The 24,556-nt window shown below is 42.5% G+C and overlaps 2 protein-coding genes across 7 annotated transcripts in view; one reads left to right on the top strand and one right to left on the bottom strand.

Annotated features, from left to right (window-relative positions):
• The window catches only part of CSMD1 (CUB and Sushi multiple domains 1), a 1,678,033-nt gene extending 1,656,769 nt beyond the window's left edge, over positions 1–21,264 (bottom strand). Inside the window, exon 1 of one of the 2 annotated variants that reach the window (XM_053286225.1) lies at positions 19,999–21,264. In XM_053286225.1, the coding sequence (XP_053142200.1) occupies positions 19,999–20,068 (70 nt within the window). In that variant the 5' untranslated portion in view covers positions 20,069–21,264. The remainder of the gene's footprint in view (positions 1–19,998) is intronic. The other variant, XM_053286224.1, reaches the window with a different exon arrangement.
• Positions 21,265–23,649: 2,385 nt separating this feature from the next.
• Positions 23,650–24,556, top strand: part of LOC128340871 (uncharacterized) — a 72,821-nt gene continuing 71,914 nt past the window's right edge. For all 5 annotated transcript variants that reach the window (XR_008314047.1, XR_008314046.1, XR_008314049.1 and 2 more), the window contains exon 1: positions 23,650–24,391. The gene's annotated coding sequence lies outside the window, so the exon portion shown is untranslated. The remainder of the gene's footprint in view (positions 24,392–24,556) is intronic.

Below are 24,556 nucleotides of genomic sequence, written 5' to 3' on the forward strand. Positions count from 1 at the left end.
TATCTGTTTTTTAAAACTGTAAACCTCTTTCAGCAGCAATTTGCAGGGGGGAAGGTTTTTTATATTTAAAAAGTGTCTGACATGACACTACAGCATTGTGCAAGACTGCTCTTTATTTTAATTATTTATTGACTCATTTTAATACCACGTCATACACATTCCTGGGCAGTTCATAATCTAAAAACACAATTAAAACATTAACACAATTAAAATAGTTTAAAATACAGATAAAACCATGAGGAGATTCTCACAATCGGCAAAAAGCAGGCTAAGGAAGCCTAGCCCGCTTTTTGCCGATCGTGTCCTGCAACAGAAGCCACGCGGCTCCTGGCAGCAAACCTCCTGAAGTACTCCTCCCCTTAGCTGAGGTTAACAGAGCAAGCGCTCCATTAAGCTCGTCTTTGTGATCTTGTGTTGCCGTGGCCTGGCTCCGCGCCACAGCAACACCCAAGGAGATCCCCGCGAGGAGGTTGAAACAAGCCTCCCGGCCCTGGGAGTCTCTCCAGGATACCCCGCATGCTCACAGTCATGTGGGCTTGTTTCAGAGCTGGCAGTCATGTGGATGGTCAAAAAGCCCAGTTTTGGGTCGCTACCAACCAAGCTCGTGGCAACTGCAACCAGACCTCCCCCGATGATTTTAATAGGTGGTGGGGTTCATGAAGAAGAATCTGCTGTCTTAAATACCTTGGACCCAAGTCATTCAGAGCTTTATAGAGAATAACCAGCACTTTGTATTTTACCCTGAACCATACTGGCAGCCAGTGTAGTTCTTTTAAAATGGGTGTGATGATATCTCTTCAGGTAACCCCATAGACCAATCTGGCTGCTGTACCGGCTGCAGTTCCCAGACTACAAACAAAGGCTGTCCAATGTGCATTGTAGTCCAATGTGCACTGTATGTTGCCGGCATATGCACTACTGTTTCAAGGTGATTTATTTCCAGAAATGGATGTAGCCGGCGTATCAGCTGAAGCTGATAGAAAGCCCTCCTGGCCACTGCCTCAACCTGAGAGACCAGGAAGAGGTTTGGGTAAAGAGGTACTCCAAGACTATGTACTTGCTCTTTCTAGGGGAGTGTGATCCCATCTAGAACAGGTAGATCTAAGCCACTTCCTAATCCTAAATTCCAAGCTCCCACAATGAGTACCTCCATCTTGTTTGGATTCAGCTTCAGTTTGTTTTCTCTCATCCAGCCTATTATCACCTCCAGGCAGACATTTAGAGAAGTCAGGCCATTTCCTGATGAAGTTGACATGGAGAAATAGATTTGGGTGTCATCAGCATATTGATAACACCCTGCACCAAATCCCCTGATGATTTCTCCCAGAGGTTTTACGTAGAAGTTAAAAAGCATTGAAGATATAATGGACCCCATGCAATAATTCTTATTTTGAAGAGCAACAATCTCCAAGTGACACCACCTGGAACCTACCTGAGAGCTAAGAGCAGAACCACTGCAAAGTAGTGCCTCTCACTACCAACCCTTCAGACACCCCCCCCCCCCGCCAGATCATATAAGACATGTCAGGCAAGGATCAAGAGGACAGGTAGTAGGGTGAAGTGTCCCAAGCAGCTTGTCCACATTGTCAGGAGTTACAAACTGAAACTGATCCAATTTAACCATATAAGAGGAGCTGCTGGACACCTCCACAGTAGACTCTGCAGTAAGTGTAGAATCTAGTTCATCTCGAATATGAGAGAGATTATCTGCAAAAATTAAAAACATCACAGTCGGTAACAGATGGATCCAAATTCTCATTAAGGGAGGAGGGGTGTGTACTAGCCCTCTCACAACCCTAGACAGCTCCGCTGGACAGGAACTTGCAGAAACAATGTGGGCGGGAAAGAATTGCTTCTTTGCTGTGCTCATTGCCAGAACATATATCTTCAAATGTAGTCTGTGTTATAATCTGTCAAATTCAAGCTGAGTCTTTCTCTGCTCACGCTCTATCTGACTAACTTGCCACTTCAGCCCCCGTAGTTCTTCTGTATACCAAGGGGCTAATTTAGAAGCAGGTTGGAGAGCGTGCCTAGGAACAATCACATCTACTGCCCCAGTAAGTTCATTATTCCAGTTTGAACTAGGGCACCAACAGAATCACTGGCAGAACCAACCTTAAAGCCTTCCAAGGCTTCTTGGAATCCTATTGGATCCAATAGCCTTTTGGGGCAGACTATCCTAATAGGTCCTCCACCCCTGTGGAGAAGGGTTGTGGCTATGAGTGCTCTTGTGCTACTATGTAAAATTACACAATCATACTTATGCAATGTTACTGTCATTATTTTCAATGGTCATAGCATCACACAAGCGTGAATATGCAGTTTTAAGTATAGGTGCAAGAGTGCTCTTGTGCATCACCGCCGGAGTTGTTTTAGATACCCGCAGCTGTACAGTTGGTACACAACCACCCATGATACATTGTGTGTCATGTCAGCCTATATCACCTATATCAACATTTTCTGCTTCATGATTTTGAAGGGCATTGCAATATAAAGTCACAACCAAAGGAAAACCTATGGCAACACACTAGGACAAAAGAAATAGCTATCTAAGGGTTAGCATGAGACTTAGGGTAAGCATGAGACAGCTACTTAGCTGTACCTCATAAGCAACTTGCTCCTTATTTTCTCTTTTTCAAAAGGTGAATGTGCTATGGGAAATTATTTTTTATTGGATACGTGCTATCGAGTGGCTGTAAAGAATAAGAAAACGTTTACTCTTTGTAGTATGCATTTGAAGAACACTTTTCACTATTATAGCACAAAGAACAGTATGGTGACTGCTGTCTAACCACAAGCTATGTAAAAATGTCTGGCCTGGGATGAATAAAAATAAGGCAATTCACACAATGATTAAAAAGGTAGGAGAAGCATCGTATCCTATTCAGAAGCTGTGCACACACCCATTTTCTGCTCATGTGGGAATAAAATCAAGACTGGAGGCCCAGGCAGTGATAGTCTAAAAAGCATCAGCTATGTAGAAGGGCTTTTCCTCCCACCTCATTCAGCAGCTGGGTGCAACTGCTGGATAGGACAAAGTCCTCCTACACAATTGACACTGGGCCTCTGACTGTGTTTTTTACTCATACATGAGCAGAGAAAGGGAATGTGCACAGCCCCTGAGCTCGGGTAGGATGTTTTTCATATCCTTTTAATCATTGTGTGAGCTGTCTTAATATAGCAAAAGATGCTTGGTAGCAAAATCATTAGCGTGGAGGCTCACTCACTGTACTTAGGATTATGCAAGCAGTGGGATATGAAGATTATGCAGGCATGGATGGATGGAGAAGAATGCATGGGGATGTGTGTGTTCATGAACAGAGCATCTGAGGCATATATATGTGTGTTTGTGTTATGGAAGTATATGATACACAAATATTAGGCAACTCCACTGCTAGTTTAAGACCATAATTATAAAAAATTGATTTGAAGAGAATCCACTGAAGTGGGATGGGAAAGGGAAGGGGAAGGGGGAGTCAAATCTGGGGTCTGTCTGGTAGACTTCCAATTCTTGCCAATCGTCTATGGAATGTAAGCAACATATGAAGCAATCCTGTAGCAATTTAAGTTCAACCTGGTGCAACAATGCAGCTAGTGACTTGGTTGGATAATGATAATAGTAAAGGGCACATATTTTAGTTAAGTGAAGATAAGTGTGTGGAAGTTCCATTAAAAATTGAATCAAGCATACCTTTTTTATAATGTAGCTTATCACTTTATCTATAGTTCTCGCGAGTGTACAAAGGTATTTCAGTTTGTCTGTTATTCAGCAAGCTGAATATTGTGTTTTATATTTTAATATTGTATTCTGCTTTGAAACTTCTTGAGAAAAAAATGAAAAAAAAATTAATGATGAAAATTGTTCATATAAGAGCTCTTGGCTTCGCTTCCTCTTCACTGCTCATTTCCCTTCAATTCAGCAAGGAAGCTTGGGTTTTGTCATTGATCTGACCTCATCTTATATATGTTCTGCTTCTTTGTTAAACATTACATATAACTTTGAATCCAACCTTTTTCAGCTTGATGGAAGGAAGAAATGAAAATGTGAATACACCAGTGAGATAAGGAATCCTGTTATTCTGGTCTCTCCCCACTTCCCAACCTCTCAGTCTCAGACACTGCTTGAGAGTAGGGGTGTGCACAAAACGACCTGGTCCGGTTCAAGTGAACCAAACCAGAACCATACTGGGCCAGTTTGGTTTTACTCCCCCTTCGAACCCTGCCCCTGTCTGGTTTGGTGTCTGTGTGTGTGTGTGTGGGGGGGTTTACTGACCATTTAAAAGAAGTGTTACTACTTACCCCCTCTGGCGGGCTTCTTCAAGGAGGTGGGGGGGGGTCCACAGAGTTTCCCCTTCCTCCTGCTAGCCTTCCTTTCCCCAAAAATCACCCAGTTCAGGAGACTTCAGCCCTTTCTGGGCCTATTCCCCGGCGCGGTGGCCATTTTGGAGGCCACCACACCTGAGCAGTGGGACCCTGCATGGCCTGGGTCATGACCTAACCATGCAGGGTCCCACTGCACAGGTGCAGCAGCTTCCCAAATGGCCACTGCACTAGGGAACAGGACCGGAAAAGGCTGAAGATGGCCAAACCGGGTTATTTTTGGGGGAAAGAAAGCTGGCAAGGGGAGGGGGAACCTCCACAGATCCTGCTGCCACCTTGGAGAAGCCCCCTAGAGGGGGTAAGTTAAAATCAATCAATCAATCAATCAATCAATCAATCAATGTTTCTAGAAATTCAATGAACCCCCGAAATGGGGGGGCGGGCGTTTAGTCCAGGGTCAAGCTGAACTGGGGGTGGTTTGGCTCGACCCTAAACCTTCAAACCAAACTGGTTCAATATTGAACTGGTTCAGATTCAAACCTGTTTGCACACCCCTTCTCGAGAGGTGCTTGGCCTTAAGTCTATATATAAGCCATAGTTGCTGACTTTGTGTGATGCTATGGCTTGGTGTGATGCTACGGACTTGGTGTGATGATACGACCACATGCTGGTGTGATGCTATGACCACCCTTCTTCCAATGAGAGACTGTAGTTGTGATTAATCTTGAAAAAAAGGTAATCTGCATATCTCACAGCCACTTGTCTTATTACCACTATTTTCTGACAATTTATTTCTTTATAAACCACTTTTACATCTTCAGCCAATATCATTTATTTTCAGAGAATTTAGAAGGCATATCTGTGCTAAGAAGAAATTTAAAAAGGAAAGTTTAGTTGCCGTCTACTCTCAGGTATAACATATGCCACATAATTATTTAAATATCACTTAGATAAGATAGCCTTTTCTATTTTTCCCTGACAATGATATTTCACTGAATTAATTTTGCAAATGGAGCTGTAGAATAAATAAAATGATTAGCCCTCCTTTGTTCTATAACCCTTCTGTAGTGTAATTTCCTCAAAACAGAAAGTAGCAAGATCAAATATTGTCATGGAGATCAAAATACTTGTAGGTTTGCCTGTCAATTTTACGGCAATTATTACATACTATTAGTGCCTTTTTACTGTAAATATATATCGTGTAAATGTAAAACCAAAGCCACACTTGAACAACATTAAGGGCTAGAATCCCAAGCCATGTCATTACAGACACAATTCAAATATAAAATCAAATATATCAGAATCAAATATACCAAAATCAAAATAAATAAATAAATAAATATAGCATCACTTGTTAATGATGTTGACCAACAAGTGGACCATATGTTGGGTGAGTAAAATGGGTCTCTATTTGTTCCATATATACAGCAGGGAAGATAGCTTCTGTTCTGAGTTGGAATCAGAAACTTATTGTAAAGCAATTCACACTGAGGGTTACATGAAATTAGTGCCATGGGGCCCATATGTGGGCAAATCCTCATTTAAGTGTTCATTGTGAATCATCCTTAAATGCCAAAATATTCAATTCAGCCATGCTTTGAGAAAAAAAGGACTCATGTCTCTTAAGAGTTGACAGAAAAAAATTCAATTGCCATGGCAACCTGAGTTGAGGAAATCTTTCCTGTTTGCACAGATCATCTCCATTCTATCAGCCTGTTTACTAAATGTTACTAAAGAAAGCAATTAAAGGTTAATCTCTCTTCAAAAGCAAACAAATCAAATGCCAGTGAACACCACAGAGAGCAAATGATACATTTCAGGTTGGTCAACAGGTTCCTAATGCAGTTCATCTACGAAATGCAGGAAGTTTTCTTTCAATTTCCATAGTATAAAATATTAATTTGCTATGCTGTTGGCATCAGTGCTTGGCTTGAGCATATTCACATTTGGACATGAATTTGCTACCTGGATAAGTGGATGCAATAAAAGGTCTAAAATCCATTAAAGGTAAGGAGAGTATTTCAATTTGAATCCTGTGGACTTTGGATTAGGTTCTCAGCACCTAAACTTTCACCTTCAGGAAATCCAATTTACATAGCAAGGTCCCAAAATCAACATTATGCCTAGCTGCAAGTGCTTCTTAAAACATGGATGTGATGTGTGTATGTGTGTGTGTGTGTGTGTGTGTGTTTTAATGGACTGGAAGATTTCATTCACATCAGCTATATAATGGACCTAGAAAGTCTTCCATTGTGTCTCAGGTTTTGTGCATGTAATTTCACAGTAAGTAGGGTTGTAGGTCTGTGATAAAGCATCTGCTTTTCATGCAGAAAGTCTCAGGTCTCAAGGCTTGGCAACCTGCCTGAAACCTGGAGAGTTGCTGCCAATCAGAGCATACAATACTGAACTAGATGGACCAATGGTCTGACTCAGTATAAGGCAGATTCCTGTGTTCATGTATTATCTCTTGGTCAGCTACTAGTTTTCCTGGAGAGACCCTGTTAATGAGAGAACAAATGCCACATTTCAGGCTTCATCAAAGTGGGCAGTGAGCACTGTCATAGCCATCAATTCCCACCACAAAACCCTCTTGCTTCTGAGCTGGCAACTGTGGGGAGGTAGCTGGTACTTTTTAGGATGCCAGATTTGGCCCTGTTCTGGGTGACACAGCCCAACTGGTCCACTCTGAATCACATTGGAAGCAACATATGTGCGCACTTCTGCTTCGTGCTCAGCACACTATTCCATTGCCACATAATCACATGAGGTGTTACACCCAGATCCAAATAAGATGAGTTTAAATAAAGTGAACTTGGTTTAAAACTTGGGACACACTTTATTATATAATAAAGGATCTGCAACATAACAATGAACTAAAATGTGGGTAGGAAAAATCAGACACATGTTTGCTTGTGCTTTTTCAAGGTCGCATTTCCTTGAAGTGTAGAGGGAGAAATTGCCTGCATCATCACCCCTTGATCCCCAAAACTTTGAGTGAGTGAAGCAACCAATTCCTCAAAGGGTTTCATTCCCAGACATTCTCAAGTTCCCAACAACCTAAGAGGCTGTCCCATGGAAAACTCCCTTTGCTAAAATAGTGTCTCTGGTTTCATACTGAGAAAATATTGCAGATATACCCCCCCACACTACCCACACTCACCTGCCAGTGTGACCAGGGACTACCAGGGACCACCATCAGGGGTGCAGCTAGGTAATTATAGAACCTGGACCTAATAACCTTATGGGCTCCCCTTCACTGTCTGATAATTTCAACCCAATGGTTCTTGTCCAGCCCTCAGGAGCAACAGAAAATAAGTCCATTCTTTTTGGGGGGTGCACGTGTGTGTGCATGTGCACGTACACACACACACACACACACACACACACACACACACGGCTTCCTAAACTTAGGCCAAATTCTTATTACATCATGTCAATGAATTCAAAAATTAAAACCACAACACATGTCTCTTGCTTCACAGTTCTCATGCAGACCTTCTGGATCACAAACCAACTTGAACATAGTGCACTTGTGGAGAAAAAATTGTTTATTTGGATGTTAAGAGTTGCACTTTCACTAGGTGTGAAGTACTCTATAGGTAGAGACTACTCTTTCTGGCAGCTTTACTGCAGCAGGGAGGGAAATTCAATAAAAACCACAGGATTGAGTGATTTCTTTTAAGTAAAAAATACAAGAATGCTGACATCCTATCTGACATCTCTGCCCATTTTCAAAGCCCTGTGCCCAGCCATTCCAGGAGATCTAAAGGTGGCGGGGGGGAATTGAGTCCTTTACCCTTTTCTATGAAGGCAAAGGACAGGTTTCTCCATATGGAGGTGGAAGGATGGTCCAGGGGGAAAGATTTAGTTCAAGATTTATTTATTTTTAATTTTTGGCCATGAAACAAGCCACTTATAGAAGTTTTTGCAGGTTTCAAAATAAACAATTTAAAAATTCATTAAAAACCACTGATTGACTGATCTGCTTTAAAATAAATACACAAGAGTCCTGCCATCCTGTCTATGTGCCCAGTTTCAAAGCCCTGACCATGTGCCCAATTTCAAAGATATGTGCCCAATTTCAAAGCCCTATGACAAGCCATTCCTGAAGATATAAAGGGTAGGGCATAAAAGTGGGGTGCTTTACCCTTTTTATGAAGGCAAAGGGCAGATTCCTCCAGATGGGTGTGTGTCATAGCTCCTACCAGCAGCAGAGGAGGAGGGGGAAGTTTTTTGGGGGTGAATCTTTGACTGTAAGAGATTCACAGTAGGTTGCCACCATCCACTTTATTTCAATGTGAGGAAAAACACTTTCTCCATATAAGATTCTGGGGTGGGCGGGTATAAAGTGGCAAAACCCTCCCTAGAAGGGTTGAGCAGTCCTAGGTCTCCAGAGGCAGTCCCAAGACAGTCCCAAAAGGAAGAGTAGCACACTTCACCAACAAGGGTTTATTATTAAATTAAAAGAAAAACAAGAGTATTGAGTAAGAACAATTGTCTCCTCATAAAGAAAATTGTGATAGAGTTTTCATTAACCAGGCAAATTCAAGATTCAAGAAGTACAATAAAGGAAAATAACTTTCCTCACATATCTAACCAAACTGGTCTCTGAGGTCATTCACACAATCAAAAACTGTGTTCTACCTGGGTTTGGGAACTGTGTGTACTCCCAGTTTTTGATTGTGTGGAAGCAAGGTTAGAGGAAAAGCTGGGTAGAAGTGATTGTGTGGAAGCAAAATTTCTACCCAGGTTTTCCTCTAACCTTGCTCCACACAATCAAAAATTGGGAATACACACAGTTCCCAAACCCAGGTAGAACACAGTTTTCGACTGTGTGAATGACCTCTCTATCTTATTACTCACAGGCAGGGATCCTCCTGCTGTCTCCAGCCTCCTGGTTGTGGCCTCCCTTCTCCCCAGCAGTTTCTCAGCCAAAGCTTCCTCAGGGCACTCTTGAGACAGACCAAACTAAATAAAAAGCTTTCTCTTCTTCATTAGGTGGCTGTGTGTGTAGTTCCCACCCTGTCCTTGGGACTGGTTCTTTTGTTTTGTTTCTCAGGCTTTTCTTTTCCGGGCTTTTCCCCTTATTAGGAAAGGCCCACCCTCCTAGCAGTTGCTCTAAGTGATGCCTAGTCTTCCCTCAAATCTTTCCCATCACACCATAGGGGAATGATGGTCCAAGGGGAATAGGGCGTCAGTTCCAGGAGTTTTGGTAATTTTGTGCCTTGAAACAAGCTGGTTACAGGACTTTTTTGAATTTTTTTAAAATCAAAAATTCATTAAAATCAGTAGATTGACTGATTGATTGATTGAATTTATAGCCTAACATCAAAATCTCTATGCGGTGTACAGAATTAAAACATAATATAATATAAAATATTTAAAATTCATAAAAAGATAAAAATCATAATCGATAAAACCACATTAAAATTTAAAAATTAGATTTCAGTTAAAAGCCTGGCAAAACAGGTATGTCTTCAGGGTCCTCCTAAAAACAAACAGAGAAGTTGATGCTCTTATTTCAGTAGGGAGTGAGTTCCAAAGCCCTGGGGCAGCCACAGAGAAGGCCCGGTCCTGAGTTTTATTTATTTATTTATTTAGTAAGTAAGTAAGTATATTGTTATACGGCTCAAAACTCACGTCTCTGGGTGGCTGACAGCAACCATAACTGGACCTTCCAGTTGACAAATCCACTTCAAGTCCAATACACCAAGTCCTGCCGCCCGACAGATCTTAAAGGTGCAAATATTTGCAACCTAACACACAGCTAGCAATATGAAAATTATAATGATAAATGGGATTCAGGATGCTCAAACTTCAAATGACTGTAGTGAAAAGCCTTATTTTATTAGAAAGTAAAATGGTCACCTGGTAAAACTTTCTAAATAATTAAGAAGTAAAATGTTCATTATTTCCCCCCTCCAATTATAACATCAAAGGTGCTCAGAAGCATATTTGGGATAAGTAGTTAAATCCCTTCTCTCTCACATACATGAACACACAGACACAGGGTAGTGTACTTCCAAAATGCCCCAGCTCTCCAAAATGCCATCCAAAATATCTCATCCTTCCAGAAGAATTTGCTTGTGTCCAAAACGTGTTTACAGATTTCCACATCCCTCCTAAAATGCCCCAGTGCTCCAAAATAACTTCCTTTGCCTTTCACTGCCATTGTGGAGAAGAGTAGGCCAGTGAATATGATCACCTCTAGGCAAGCACCAGTGTCCTCTTACTGTTTCTTCTCCAAATCTAAAGCTGCCATGGAATGTCTGCAGATGCATATAGCAACAGTTACCACTAAACTTCTCCATATTCCTAGTAGGTTCTTCTTATCCCCTACTCTTTTTCTTTCCTTTCCTGCAGACCATTCTGCCATTTCTGTCATTGTATCCCGCCACCCCCTGCCACCGCATGTTCTTATTTCTTATTACAGATTATACTGAGATGTCCTCGAAGTAAAAACTAAAACTTCCTTCACTATTTTCAATGGACAACATCCAGACTGTGGCCGAATTCGGACATAATAGGAAATTGGAGGTCCCTTCAGTTTCCTTAGCTGCACATCCAGATTTGGGAAACCAGAGTTAAAGATGAAAAGGGACCCATGGTTTCCCTCCCAAAATTCCAATCTGAACCTTCAGTTCAGAGTGGCATTTGAGTGCCTTCAACTCTAGGTTTGGTCCCGAGGAATTGGAGTTGAGGAAGGAAGCTCCTCCCTCACTCTGGCCCAATTGGCTGTGCAGGGTGTCCTTCTGTCAAGAAGGAAGCCCACACAGCCAGCAACCCCACCTCTCCGCAGTCTCGCTGACTGCAGAAAGGCAGCTCTCCTGAATGTCCAAATGCAGATGGGAGAGAGGGGGGACGGGGTCCATTGGACTTTCAGTTCTGTGTAACATCCAAAGGCAGCCAGTGATTAATCAACATAACTTAATAAATGAGAACTTCATTATAACTTTCTATAAATGGCATTATAACTTTCTATATATATATTTAGAGTTGCATCCAAATTCCATCCAAACTAAAATGTTATGGCAATAGTTTCTACATCATTTTATATTATGATATTCAATTCTATATCATATTTCTGTATTAATGTCATGGGAAAGGTGTTACTATAGCTGTCTCTCTGGGGACCTATTTTTTGTAAGTTGGCAGGTATTTATGTGTATAATCACGTGAGGTTTGAAACACAGGGAGCAACTGTTCTTCCACCTTCTCTTGCTTCAGGTTGCACGTGAGTTTTTTTAAAAAAATAATCACGCATGAAAACTCATTTTGTTCTAGTCACTACTGAAGCCATTTTATTTAACTAGTAAAGAAGTGGAGTCAATGCATAAACAAATTAAACTGAAGTTATTTCATATTCAATGGACATCCCTACCCTGCATCTGCAGTCACATATCAGCTTGTTATCTTGTCAGAATACAGTGTTGAAGCAAAATGAAGTATGGACACTGAAGCAGGCAGGCATGGCAAATGGCAAAACCCATCCTAACCACCAAGTCTTAGAACTAAGGCATAGTTTCCGATAATTTGTAGATCACACTGTGGCTTTAATCTAGAATAGTGCAAAAGTCTGCTTAAGCAGTGGGGCTTTCCTGATCCTCCTCTGAACTGCACCTCCCTCAGGACTCCCTCTGGAACTCAGGAGGCCTCTGGGACAGCGCAGGACATGACACAAGGAGGGTGCAGTGGAAGGAGGCAATGGATAGAAACTGAACAGGAGTATCCCTTGTGAAAGCAGAGTATTGCACCACACTTGCTCATGCCACTCTGGATCCAAGCCACTATGACTTTTTGTTTCCTAATTTAGAAAATATTTGTGTTTATCAAAGTAGAGATGCCCAAAGTAGCTATCTAGTTTTATACATAAGCAGATGGTTAAAATGTATAATAACTACAAGACTGTAGAGAATCATATTTAATGATTATACCTCCAATTAGAGCATTCCTAACATTGCAAGAAATTGTGATTTTGTGCATCTGTCTCACTGAAAGCAAACCATTAACAACATTCTCATTAGTCAAGAGACTTTCTAGTTAATCATTATAAATATGAGACAGATTAAATCTAGTTCTGCTCTTAAACTGTATATGCCCTGCAGTTAAAAGTGATGGGCTACTGCGCATTTTAAATTTTTTCTAGCTGAATTATATGATACATAAAAACGAGCACACTAAAAATAAGACTTGTTAAGATACAGTAAGATGTCGTATTCCTCCAGTAAGAGCTTATATGCTCTTCATTTACAATTCATTTTTTTACCTGCAGACAGCTGATAAATGTTGCCATAGCAGGTCAAAATCATCACACCAGAGCTAGCCCAAGAAATTTGTCTAGATAGTTATTGCTCAGCAAAACATTTACAACAAATATATAATGTTAAATAAGAAGATATAGGCAACTTTATTTATTTTTGCCTCATCACTTCCATTGCTTGAGCAAGCTTACAAAACTTATAAAAACAATACTAAAATGTGAAAATAATGAAAAATACAATAACAAACTGTTGTATTCTATCTAGCAGTCCTTTATGTTTTGTTGATTAGAAGTTTGTCCCAGTGGGGATCTTGTAGAGTGTGGGAGGTGGAGTCAGAAAGAAAAGGAAGGGAAATCAGAAGAAGAAAATAGAGTTGTTTCTTGAATAAAGTATTCAACTTAGCATAAGATTGCTTTGTATTTACGAGAGAAGCAGCTATAAAACACAAACAAAATTAAAATAGCAGCAAGGCTTTAAAACAAAGACTTGTTCTGTGACTACTTGTTCTGTGATATTTGGGATTGTGTTTCCTCATGTATTTCACCCTTCTTCATAAAGATTTTAATGTATTTCTGCCCTAGTACAGAGATTTTTTTAAATGTTTAAATAAAAGGAAGTAAAAATACACAAAAACCTATCTGCTTGTTCATTTCCCTCTCTTTCTCTGCAGCTCTGGACAGCATGAATAAATCTGTTGAGTACTTTTCATTCAGCCTCTATTCTCAACAGTGGCTCTTGATTTTGGCAAGTCCAGACTCAAACAGCAGCAGAAAAATGAAGCTCCATTTCCTCCCCCATTTTCTCTGTGCTTATTTGAATCTCATTTAAGAAAACAGCCTCACAGTATGGGAATCCCTGCTCTAGAAGCAATGAGAATATAACGCATGGAACCTTTCCCACCCATGTATATGAGTAGGCATTAAGCATAGTGGGGAACCTTTAGTTGTTGTAGTTCTAGTAATTATTTTGACAAAGTGATAAAAGCAAGCAGAGGGGTTTTTTAAAAGCACATTTTAAAAAATGAGATCTTAAGCTGGAACACATGCATTTCTACAGCTTGACTCTATGCTAAAGAAAGGTATTTACTTTCTTCCTTTGTATTTGTACTTTATCTGAAACTAACCAATGGAGGTATCATATAAAACAAACTTGTTTTGTATGTTTTGTTTGAGGCTATGAAGAAGAGATGGAAAAGAAAATAGTGAATTGTGACAATAGGCTTTTTAAAGGAACAGTAGAGAAGAGATAGCTATCAGATTTCAGACATCTTTCCACTTCTTGATGTAGTTATTCGTTTTAATTAGATGTATCTTCTATGAAAGAAGGTGAATCGTAGAAGAGCCCACTGCTACTAGTGAAGGCCTCACATGCTTAAGAAACTATTGCACCTGTCATTTGTATTAGCTTTCTTCTTCTTCCCTGATGATAAATGGTTGCTACCATGTATGGAAAAGTGCCATTACAGTAAGTATTGCATTTAGTATTTACAATAAATTAAGGACGAGTTGTTTTTTCTTAGTGAGGTTTACAGTCGCATCTATGTCAGCATAAAATAGTTTAGAATGAGATTCTGTTGAACCCGGAGATATGCATCATAGAGGAATGTGTTATTATCATACCCCCACCAGTGATAGAGGCATTATGGTACTGTACAAAGTTCTAGTGCTAATCAGAAATGCATGGAGAACACATACGACGTTGTGGGACAAACTGAAAGACTGGGGCAGCCGACATACATTACATTGTGAAACCATGTTGATCACCGTGGCACAGTGTACGCTTACATCTACAGGACAAACTCATAGTGTTCATATTGGTTGATCTGCTCTTCCCCCCCTCCTGAGAATTGTGATTTGGCAAGAGATTTAGAGAGGGAGAGGGAGGGAGGGAGAGAGATTTGGTCCTTTGGACAGAAAACATTACTCACTAATCAAGACCGTTGTCTGGATATACTCACCACAACAGGAGTGTAGCAAGATTGGAGTGGACCATGGGACAAAAAAGTGAAATGGGCCCTGACCCCCGCACCTCCTTCAGAGGCACAAGAGTTGTCACCCAATCAGCCAGGACCCTCTCCTTTAAGGGGCCCAGGTCATTTGTCGTCCTTTGCTCAATTGTAACTATGCCTTTGCACCACAGCAACAGATTGTGTAAATTGTGTAGACATATCCACCACAACTGGCACAGCAGGAGAAATTTGCTGCAGTTTTATATAAGATGCTATAGTACAGTGGATGAAAATTTTTATTTAATCTTGAGGGAAGTATCTGGAGAATGAATTGTGTATTTGGGGAATATGATGACAATTGCTATTTGATAAAAGGTGGCAGAATCTTATTTTCTTATGATCTTATGGTCTAGGATAGGGAGCAGAAGAGAGTTGAACTCAGTGGGTTAGAGGGGAACCAGGTTCATAGAAATACAAGGAGTATTGAACAGGAAGGAAGTCTCAGAACTATTTCTCATTGGAAATATTGTGAGAGATACTGCTATATCCAAGTGGAAAAGCCATTACATGCAACACCAGTGTTATGCATAGCTCTACAGGATTAGGATCCTAATCAGATGAACAAGTGACTCTGTAAAATAATGATCTGTTTACGCCTACTGTATTATGCAGCCTTCTTTGGAAAGCTTTATTTTCATTCCAAAGTACTTTCCAAAGAAATGATTAAGTAAGTCTCTTTAAATATCTGTCTGTCTATCTATATGACATTTAACTGGAGAAACAAATGTAATCTGTTTTGTAGAACATTCAAACACATTGGTGAGATGTATTGATAGTAGTACTTATTTTTAGCAAAAATGTAGCCAGATATTTATATAGCTATAAGATGGCATCACGCTTCCCCATCTGCAAAGGGGTATCTTAGATCTTGGGAATCATAAAAGTTAAAGGAAACTAGGACATGTATGAAACACTTCAAAGAAGGCATAATTTCCTTTTCTGTAAATATTATCAATCCTCAGACCTCAAGAAGTGATATAGTATTTAAGTGGTGTTAGGGCTTTTGCCATCCCTAACTACATGAATCTTCCTGAAACTGGACAAAGATCTGGCTGAATTTTCATTTGAATTAGTCAGGAAGCAAAGATCCTCCTGACTGATCCTCCCTCTGTGCTATTTGGGATGAGCTCAGGAAAAAGATGAATAAAACACGTTCACTAAAGTATTGCGGTGCGGGGCGTGGGGGGGGGGCGGCTATTTATTTATTTATTTATTTAAACACACTTATATACTGCCTGATACAAATAGGTCCCTGGGTGTTAGTATGCACTGATTTCTCAGGTGAGAAAGAAGAAAGGGCATTTTTTCAAAAGTGGCTTTTCTAGTGTCATAATGTTCTTGGTCAACAGAGATTTTTAAAAGCTACTGGACACATGCATACCATTGCTTTTGGCTAAAGGGGTTCTTTGGACAGTGGCCTATATGCAATCCATGTCTTGTTTATCAGCCCGTAAATGTTTTAATTTCAATTTATTCTTTTTTTATAGATGAGAAACTTGAGGTAACAACATTGACTTAACCAAACCCAAGAGATTTGGATGATCTCAGAATCATCTGCGACCACACTGCGACCACAATGCAGTAACTGTGTGGGAGGCCAAGCAATGATTGAGAGGACTTTTTGCTATTGTGTAGCATAGACGTTCTTCAGTCTTCCTTCATAAGGAGAAAATATATCCCCAAGTATCTACATACAGCAGTCCTCTTCTCAACACTAAGTTTCCAAAAATCCAGCAACAAGAGAAATACAGAAAAAGCCTTCTTAGCCAATTTAACTACCCAAGAATAAACTTATTATTTGACTTCAAGCATATGCTACTTTTGCAGCTTCTTTCACATATAAAGAGACCTATTAATTACTGGAAGTACAGCTGGACTCACATAACCTTTATTTCCCCCACCCCCGTTCCTTATAATTACCAGTAGTAGTGCATACCTTGTTATTGTGGCTGAGGTGAAGTTACAGAGCAGGATTTCTGCATTTACTTTTTGGTTTTGTGCTTGTAGTGGAGAGATGAAGAATCCTAGACCTTACAGAATTTTCATTGCTGAAAAGGAGGTCATATATATTCTTGAAATCATATTGATAGGGATTAATGACAGGGAATTAAGCTGGTTGAAGTTCCTGAGTGATATTAATAGAATATACAAGCATACTGTAACCATATTTACTCAAAAACAAATCCCTGTGTTCCAAAGATCTTACTTCCAAGTAAATATGGTTAGAGTTGTACTTTTCAGTCAGTTTTATTCTGCTTTGGCATTAACAGAGTTTTTGAAAGGAGGTGAGTAATATAAGCATACATTCCTGTGGGTTTTTAAGGAAAAGAAAAATGAAGAGAAACCACAAGTCTACAGTGTTGATAGCCGTACACAATTTCTTAATAAGTAAATAAATAAAAGAATGAGTGGCATTTCATTTAAAATTATTTTCCTGGAGAAATTATGTATACTTGTAGAAAAGGTTATGGATTTTGTCGCATATGGCTACTGATAAAACTGTTGTTGATGAATATACCTATCTAGTCATGAAGGACAAAATAAACAGTACACTCAACACAGAGACACTCCAAAACAAAAACAAAAAAGCTCACAGCACTTTAGATTCTTCAGTATAGAATCTCTGTCAATAAAAAAGCAAATTAATTCCTCTCTATAGGACAGTTAAAATAAGGAGTTGCTGGTCTCTGTTAATTAAGATTTTATGTGTTTAGAAAACTAAGGGTGATCCGTTACTAGGCGATGTTTATTTTTCACTCATTCTTTAAGCTGTGCACCTATTTTCAAATGTAGATTTACAGTCTGCTAAATATAGATGCCTGTGTTTTACAGATTGGGAATGTAAAAGGGTGAGGGGGAAAGTCATTGCTGTTTCTTCTTTCTTCTTCTTCTACCTGTTGTTTGGCTCCAAGGCTACATCAGATTACAGCCCATTTTTGTCTATACTACAGTGATGCAGAGCTAAATTAATCTGAAGTTCTGCATCACCACCACCACCACCACCAAAGGAACTGTCCAAAAGGTCATGACAAACCCTGTCCATGTGTTAGCTGAATGGATTTTAACAATGCTATCTAAGTATCAACAACCTTCACCTTTTTACACATGCTGTCTGCTTAAAATGAAAAATGTCAGAAACCATTGTGTGTTTAATAAATGAGTCTAAGTCTTCAGCAGGAGCTGAAGCAACAGTAATATTGACTGCAACTTATCCCACTCTACCACCCTCCTCTCCTTGGCCTCAATAACATATTATATGCCTTGATGCCATAGGAAGAGCCCATTTGATTGCAATTGTCTGTCCATTCCTGGCAAATGAACCCTATCCCTTTACAGCCAGTTCCTTCCCAAGCTGGCAGCACTCCTGGGCACAGGATGTTGTTAGCACCCCCATCATAACCATCCAGTTTGCCAGAGGAACCAATATAGTGTTGTTCTTCCCCATCCAACTTCTCCCTGAACCATCCAATCCAGAAGCAGAGGGTTGAAATGCCACACACGTGTAAGGATTATTAAGCAGCAGTGGAAGCAAAACCTTGGCTAATTGGGAAGGATCAAGATAGGCAAAGGGGAAAGAAAAAGGCACCTCCTGGCTAGAAGGGCATAATCAAAGGTTAGGAGAAGGAGATGGTGATGGGAATCTATGAACTTTTGGGAAATAGAATGAAACAGAAAAAATATTTTCCTCTTATTGCAGTAGTTTAAAAGGAGCAAAGCCCACCAAAGGTGAGTCTCATTTTTATAGGAGCTGGCCTTTCAGCACCATTTCTAAATATGCTGGATGTTCTCTTCCTCTGTTCTTTATTCAAAGTGAGCAAAATGAGATCAGACACAGCACAGAGCAGGCATCACTTTGTCACCTGCAGCAGTTCCAGAGATGGGGTTGAAGGGAGGATCCTCAGTGTATTAAGGAACACAACTTGCTTTTGCTCCAACCATGCAAGACTTAGCACAACTCATAGAAGATGAAATATGCCCCGTCTGCCTGTTATCCTTCTCCTAACCTCTATTTAGTGATCAAAAGTAATTCAAGGAAAGCAAAAAAGAAAAGAAAAGAAAAAAGAAAAGAAAAGAAAAGGAGAGGGAGGAGGGAAATTTCCATGGATGTTCATTGTACAGTGACCCCATCACTTTACAATGTGGGACTGTGGCACAACACACACACATGGATGGATATAAAACTTTCCATCATTTTGAAATTTTTATTCTCTCCTTCTTCCTGATTCAATAAATTTCTCTAAAACTGGGACAGCACATACCGACGGTATGGGATAATCTCCATTTATACAGGGATGGAGTTGTTTTTAGATGGCAAAATACATTCTCTCTCACACACGCAATAGGGAGCTTCATGAGAAGCAAGACAGAAGCAGGAATGAACAGGGGCAGGTGTTCTGTTAGCTAGCAGCAGCATCTCTGTCACCAGGATACCCACAGCACAGGCATACACACACACCTCCCTGCCAACTTTAAAAAATGGGTCCCAGCTAATAAGAAGCAAAGTGAATAAGCAGGATGTTGTTGTCTCAGGGGATGAGGCAAGTTTTGGGGCTTGGGCCAACATAGAACTTGTGTAACCCTCCAGTGTTCTTCCCCACCTTAGTTTCATGGAGATAACAATACCGAACAAATATAGATTGATGGGAGGGAGGGAAGGAGTGTGTGTGTACACATGTCCAAAAGAATGTAAGGACAGATATGCCCATTTTTATGCTGAGCACAGAATAGGCTTTTGCTGCTCTCTAGAAAGGGAGTGCAGGGTGTGTGGATGACACACTCTTCTCCTCGCCTGGCTCCCTGCAACTTACAAGGAATAAAGTACACGGGCTACCAAGCAGGGGCACAACATTGCAGCTACCTCAAAAAGCAGAGGACGAGAAGGGCGGCGGGGGGGGGGGAGAGAAACGAGGAGCCTAAATTCTGTGGGAAGTGGACTCTGGGGCGGGGGAGGAGAGGAACTTGGCAGCGGAGGCGGCTATCGTTAGCATGTCTTGGTGAAGTCTATCATCCCTCCATGTGCAGAGGGCAACAGCTGCCTAAACTAGCCCGGTCTGTGTCTCGCGTGAGAGAGGCTCTCTCTCCGGATTCCAGCGCAGCTCCTCTCCACCGCACAGCCACCGGCAGCACACAGCCCCTGAGAGGGAGCAGGTGCTGCTTGTCCACCCAAAGGCATGCCGCTGTCCGAGGGGGGAGGGGGCAAGGGGGCACGGACGCTTCCTGCCTGGCCCCTGCGTTGGCCGAGGTGTGCGTATGTGAGGGGCCGCGAGAAAGACCTGCCCGAGGCAAGCCAGGAGCTGGCACCGGAAAGCCCCCCGTGCCACCAGCCAGCTGGGGGGCTGAAAATCCGACAAAAAGGGAGGAAGCCTCCCCCCGCCGCCCGCTTCGAGAGGAAGAAAAGCCAGCGCTTACCCTGAGCTGCAGTGAGGAGCCCCGCGCAGAGCACCACCAGCAGAGCCTTCAATTGCCTCCACGCAGTCATGTCTGCAGTTATTCCACACACATAGATAGAGAGGGAGCGAGCGCTAACAGGAGACAGGCTGAAGTGGTGGGGAGAGCCGGGCGGGGGGGGGGGGAGAAGAGCTCGCAGGGGCGCCTCTCAGCTGCGAGTGCGGGCTCCCGCCCTTGCCCGAAGCGCCAAAGGGACTGAGGCCAGTGCCAAAGAATCACCAAAGGGCAAAGCAAGGCGGAGAAGGCGGCGGCGGCGGCGGCAGCAGCGAGAGAAGCTCCAGGTGCCGCGAGTGGCAGCGGCGGCGCAGCAGCAGCATTCGACGCCTCCTGCAGGACTGGTTGCCTCCGCGCTTCTTCTCATAGCATCAAGTGCCGGCGAGCCACTGCGGGGTTGAGCGCGCTGAAAGAATAGCCTCCAGTTAAAGCCCAGCCAGCGGCTCCTCTGAGGCAGGGCAAAGCCACCAGCAGCCCGACGACGACGACGAGCCGCGGCCAGGCATCAAGAGAGAGGGAGCGAGGGGCCAGAGGAGACTGGAGCAGGCGGCGACGGCAGCAGAGGCAGGAGGCGAGAAGAGCGGGTCCTGTCTCCTGTCAGGATGAGGAGCGCGAGGGCGAGGAGAAGACGGGGAAGAGGCGAGAGCCGAGCACAGAGCGCGGCAAGCTGACAGGCTGCTAGAAGCAGAAGGAGCTGCTGAGGCTGCCGCCGCAGCTGCTGCTGGACTCAACCATCCCTTCCCACAGAGAGGGGAAGGAGACTTGAACGGCACAGCAGCAGCAGCAGCGAGCGCGCACACACCAAAGCCCAAGGCAAGCCAGCAGCCTTCTCGCAGCCTTTCATCACTCCTCAGAGAAGGAAGAGCAGGAGAGGCGCCTTCTGGGTTCCTCAAGGGGGGGACGCTTCTTTTCCGGGCAGACGCGACGGGCCAATTCAGGGAGAGAGCAGCACTGGTGGGCTGACTGGAGGAACGACACGGAGAGAGGAGGACTAGATGCGGTTCCCTCGCTCTGCCACCCAACACACTGGGTGTCCCTGCCGTCCTGCCTGATCTACCTCACAGGGTGGTGGTGGCGTTCCTTGAGAGGGGTGGGGAGGTGTAAACCACTTTGTACGTTGACAAGCACGCCAAAACACAGCAATTGCTCCCTGTCCCTGCCCTCTCCCGCTTAAAAGCAAACTGTTCGTGTGTCTCTGAAGAGCAGCCCAATCCTCTTTCGCCAGCAGCAGCTCCCAAGAGGGCACCTGCTGTCTTCCATGGATTGTTCCTTTCTGGGGTAACTGCCTTAAGCCAACGCAGGGGTGTGTCTCCCGCTTAAAGGGGCAAGAGACACCCGGCAGCCAATGAGCAACCTCGAGCAGGGGTCTTAATATTCCGCTGGGCTACAGGCGTCTTCTGAGGAACCCCTCTTTGTAAGGGCCTCCATTGCAGGAATGCGTGGGGCATACACACGACAAGCCAAGTTATTGCCAGATTAATCCGTTCAGAATTGCGATTGCCCTTTGGCTTTGTGCTCAGAATCACAGGAGGTAAATTGATCACTCCAGTGAATCGTTGTACCAGTGATCCTTAGGAGGGGCCACTTGTGGATGCTTATGCGCTGTGGAAAGCACGAGATGCCATTTTAAAATCGAAATGGATCTTCCACTTAGACCATTTGTAACTCCGAGAATGGCTCTCTTCTGTTTTCTTTTTCGCATTAGCAACATCCACAAGTCATACGTTCTGCACTAAAAGGCACTCCTGGCACCGCCTGCGAAAGGCAACGCAGGCTTTGCAGTCATTCATCACCAGACACAGGAGGTGCAAAGCAATAGCATCCCGGGAAAAGGCCCATAGGACTGTATTGAAAGAGCGAGCAAAACCCAGACTTTTCGTGAGGTGGCTAAAGTGTGAGCTAACTCAACAATGTTAAATACTCTTGGCTAAACCAGATCTGACTTGACCATTCCATGTGGCCAGTTCTCCATGGTGCAATGCGAGCAGTCATTTCGCGGCTGTGACGCCAATTCTAAGGAGCTTCAGGATAAATGGAAAGATCTCTTTCTCCGCTCATTACTCAACGTTCATTTCGAGGTTCTTGGCAACGACCAGGGCAAAAATAGATACTCTTGAGGGATTTTTTTTTAAAAAAAAAACTTTGTTGTTAAAGTACTGTCTAATGGCTAATGGCACCATGAAGAATTTCTGCAAACAAAACCCATTTAAAACCCAGCCATGATAGGTCGGTACTGAGAAAGGAGGTTGTCTTCTTATTAAACGTGCTCTAAGCAAAAGTTATCTTTTTGGAAGACAACTTGGTCCTTTGGCATGAATTATGGCACCACCAGGTTAGAGGAATTACTTCGTCTAAGTCATCCCCAGGAGTGTCTACTTTTCTATTTTCATTTAAAAAAAAACAAAAACAAACACCCTTAAAATAAAATTCAACCACTCTAAACACCTCCTTGGTTTGGTTCCAGGAGAAATCGAAAACTCCCACTTAATACAGTAGAATGTTCTTCACTTCCTAATTAATGCCCGATGCTACCTGTGTTCGTAATTAAAATACAAAGGATCACAGGACAGAAACAAAACCAATGGCGAGGCGGAGTTTCAAGGTTGTAATTATTCACTTATGATGAATTCTTATTCGTGATAAAATATGCAAAGCTGTTTCCTCGCTGTATGTTGGAGAAACGAGTGGGAATGGGCACTGAACAAAGTAGGCTGACTTTGTTAATAGGCTGGTATTTATATATTAATGTCGCTGCGGTTCTCACGGGAGGGTGAAGAGAACCCTTACCAAACTAGAGAGTGGGGAAAATATGTGACACTGCTGCCATCTAGCGACTGTCTTTTTCTCTGTAATGACTACACCCGAAAAGGTTTTTTCTTTAGAAAGTGTCAATAAGAATTCGACACACACCCTCGCAGAAGTACCGCCTGTGCTTATGCATATGCCACTGTTGTGGGTGCTCCTCCGGATCAGAAGGCAACATGTCCAGAACAGTAACTCATGCGGAGATCCCACTACATCTGAGAGCAGCTATCAGTGATTCAATGCTCTGATCACACCCACCAGCAGAACTGCCCCTACAACAAAGGTTGATTAGAAGGAATCAGGCACAGAGTTATGAAGCAAGCAAAGACACAAAAGGCACCCTCTTCTGTCCATCCCTCCTGTGGGCTCACAACAGCCTGCAGTTATTTATTTATTTAATTCACTTCTTGTGGCATGCTAACTGTTCTTTTGCAGCACACTAGCATGACCCAGCATACACTTCATTCATTATTAGAATGCAGCGTATTTATTGCAAAAAGTCTTTGGATTAGACTACAAATAATTATGTTCTATTATCTCCCCTCCACTGCATGCACAGAACTCAAACTATCTATGTTCTCAGGATAGTAGTTTGCTTAAAATCAGAAACTAAAACACTGGAATATTGAGAAATTGTGAGCAAATTATCTTTGGGAGTACCCTGGAATTATCTCCTGCATTTCACTTTGAAGAAAGTTGGTTCCAGCAATTGCCTTTTTAAAAGACTTCTGAATCAATGTAGTAGGGATGTACAAATTGATTCGTGGCTGAATTGATTTGACTTTAATCTGGCAGATTCAAGTGATTCGGCCTTGAAACAAATCCGCCTGGGGTCTAGTGTCTAGATTTGAGCTTGAATTGAATAACCCTGATTTGAGCTCAAATAGATTTGGTGTTTCGAGGTGCCATTTTGTCTTTCAGTGTCCTTAAGACTCCATTTTGTGTGCCTTAAAATTCCAGCCCTCGGAGCTTCTCTGCCGCTCCGGTTGGTTAGTTTGCACTGTGCAATGATTGACTGGCGACCACCCCTTGCTCCTTGGTTGGCTTGTTGTCATTCACATCCTGTGCTGCCAGGTCGAATTGTGCCAGCATTGGCTAGGGGGGAGGGACAAGGGAGGGAGGCATTTGGAGACACTTTAAAGGAGTAAATGCAAAGGACAGAGTGTCCCCTGAGTCAACCATTGCTTCTTCCTCATGGGAGAAGGGATAAGAACCAACTGTGGCTGCTGCTGGCTCCAACTTCTGGCTTCTGGCTCTGGACGATTCTTCTAGGAGGACTGACCAGCTGCTGCTGTTGGGGAAGAAACTGGAAGAAGATTTGATTCCTTCTGTGCTGGAAGAGAAGAAGAAGATCCTTCTGTGGTTTTTTTCCCCCTTCCCTGCCCTGAAATCACTGAGCACCCAGTGCCTGCCTGCCTGGTGTGCTGGAGAGAAGGGTCCTGTGGCCCAGCAGCCTTCTCCATGGCTGCTATTGAGTCTGTAGCTGAAAAGAGTGAAAGGTCTGGATGTGCACTACTGAGAGAGTGAGACTCAATGAGGGAGAAGACTTCTGAGGGTGAGTACCCCATTTTGTTTTATCACACACACACACACACACACACACATTTTGTAAATTGTCACTGTGTTTTTTCACAATTAAAATTTGTGTGGTGCATTTTTAAAGTTTAATCCTTTAAAATAAAGGTGTTGGGTGTTTTTTTTGTTTTTTTAAAAAATAGCT

This window comes from Hemicordylus capensis, chromosome 1, assembly GCF_027244095.1.
Source record: "Hemicordylus capensis ecotype Gifberg chromosome 1, rHemCap1.1.pri, whole genome shotgun sequence".
Lineage (NCBI taxonomy): Eukaryota > Metazoa > Chordata > Lepidosauria > Squamata > Cordylidae > Hemicordylus > Hemicordylus capensis.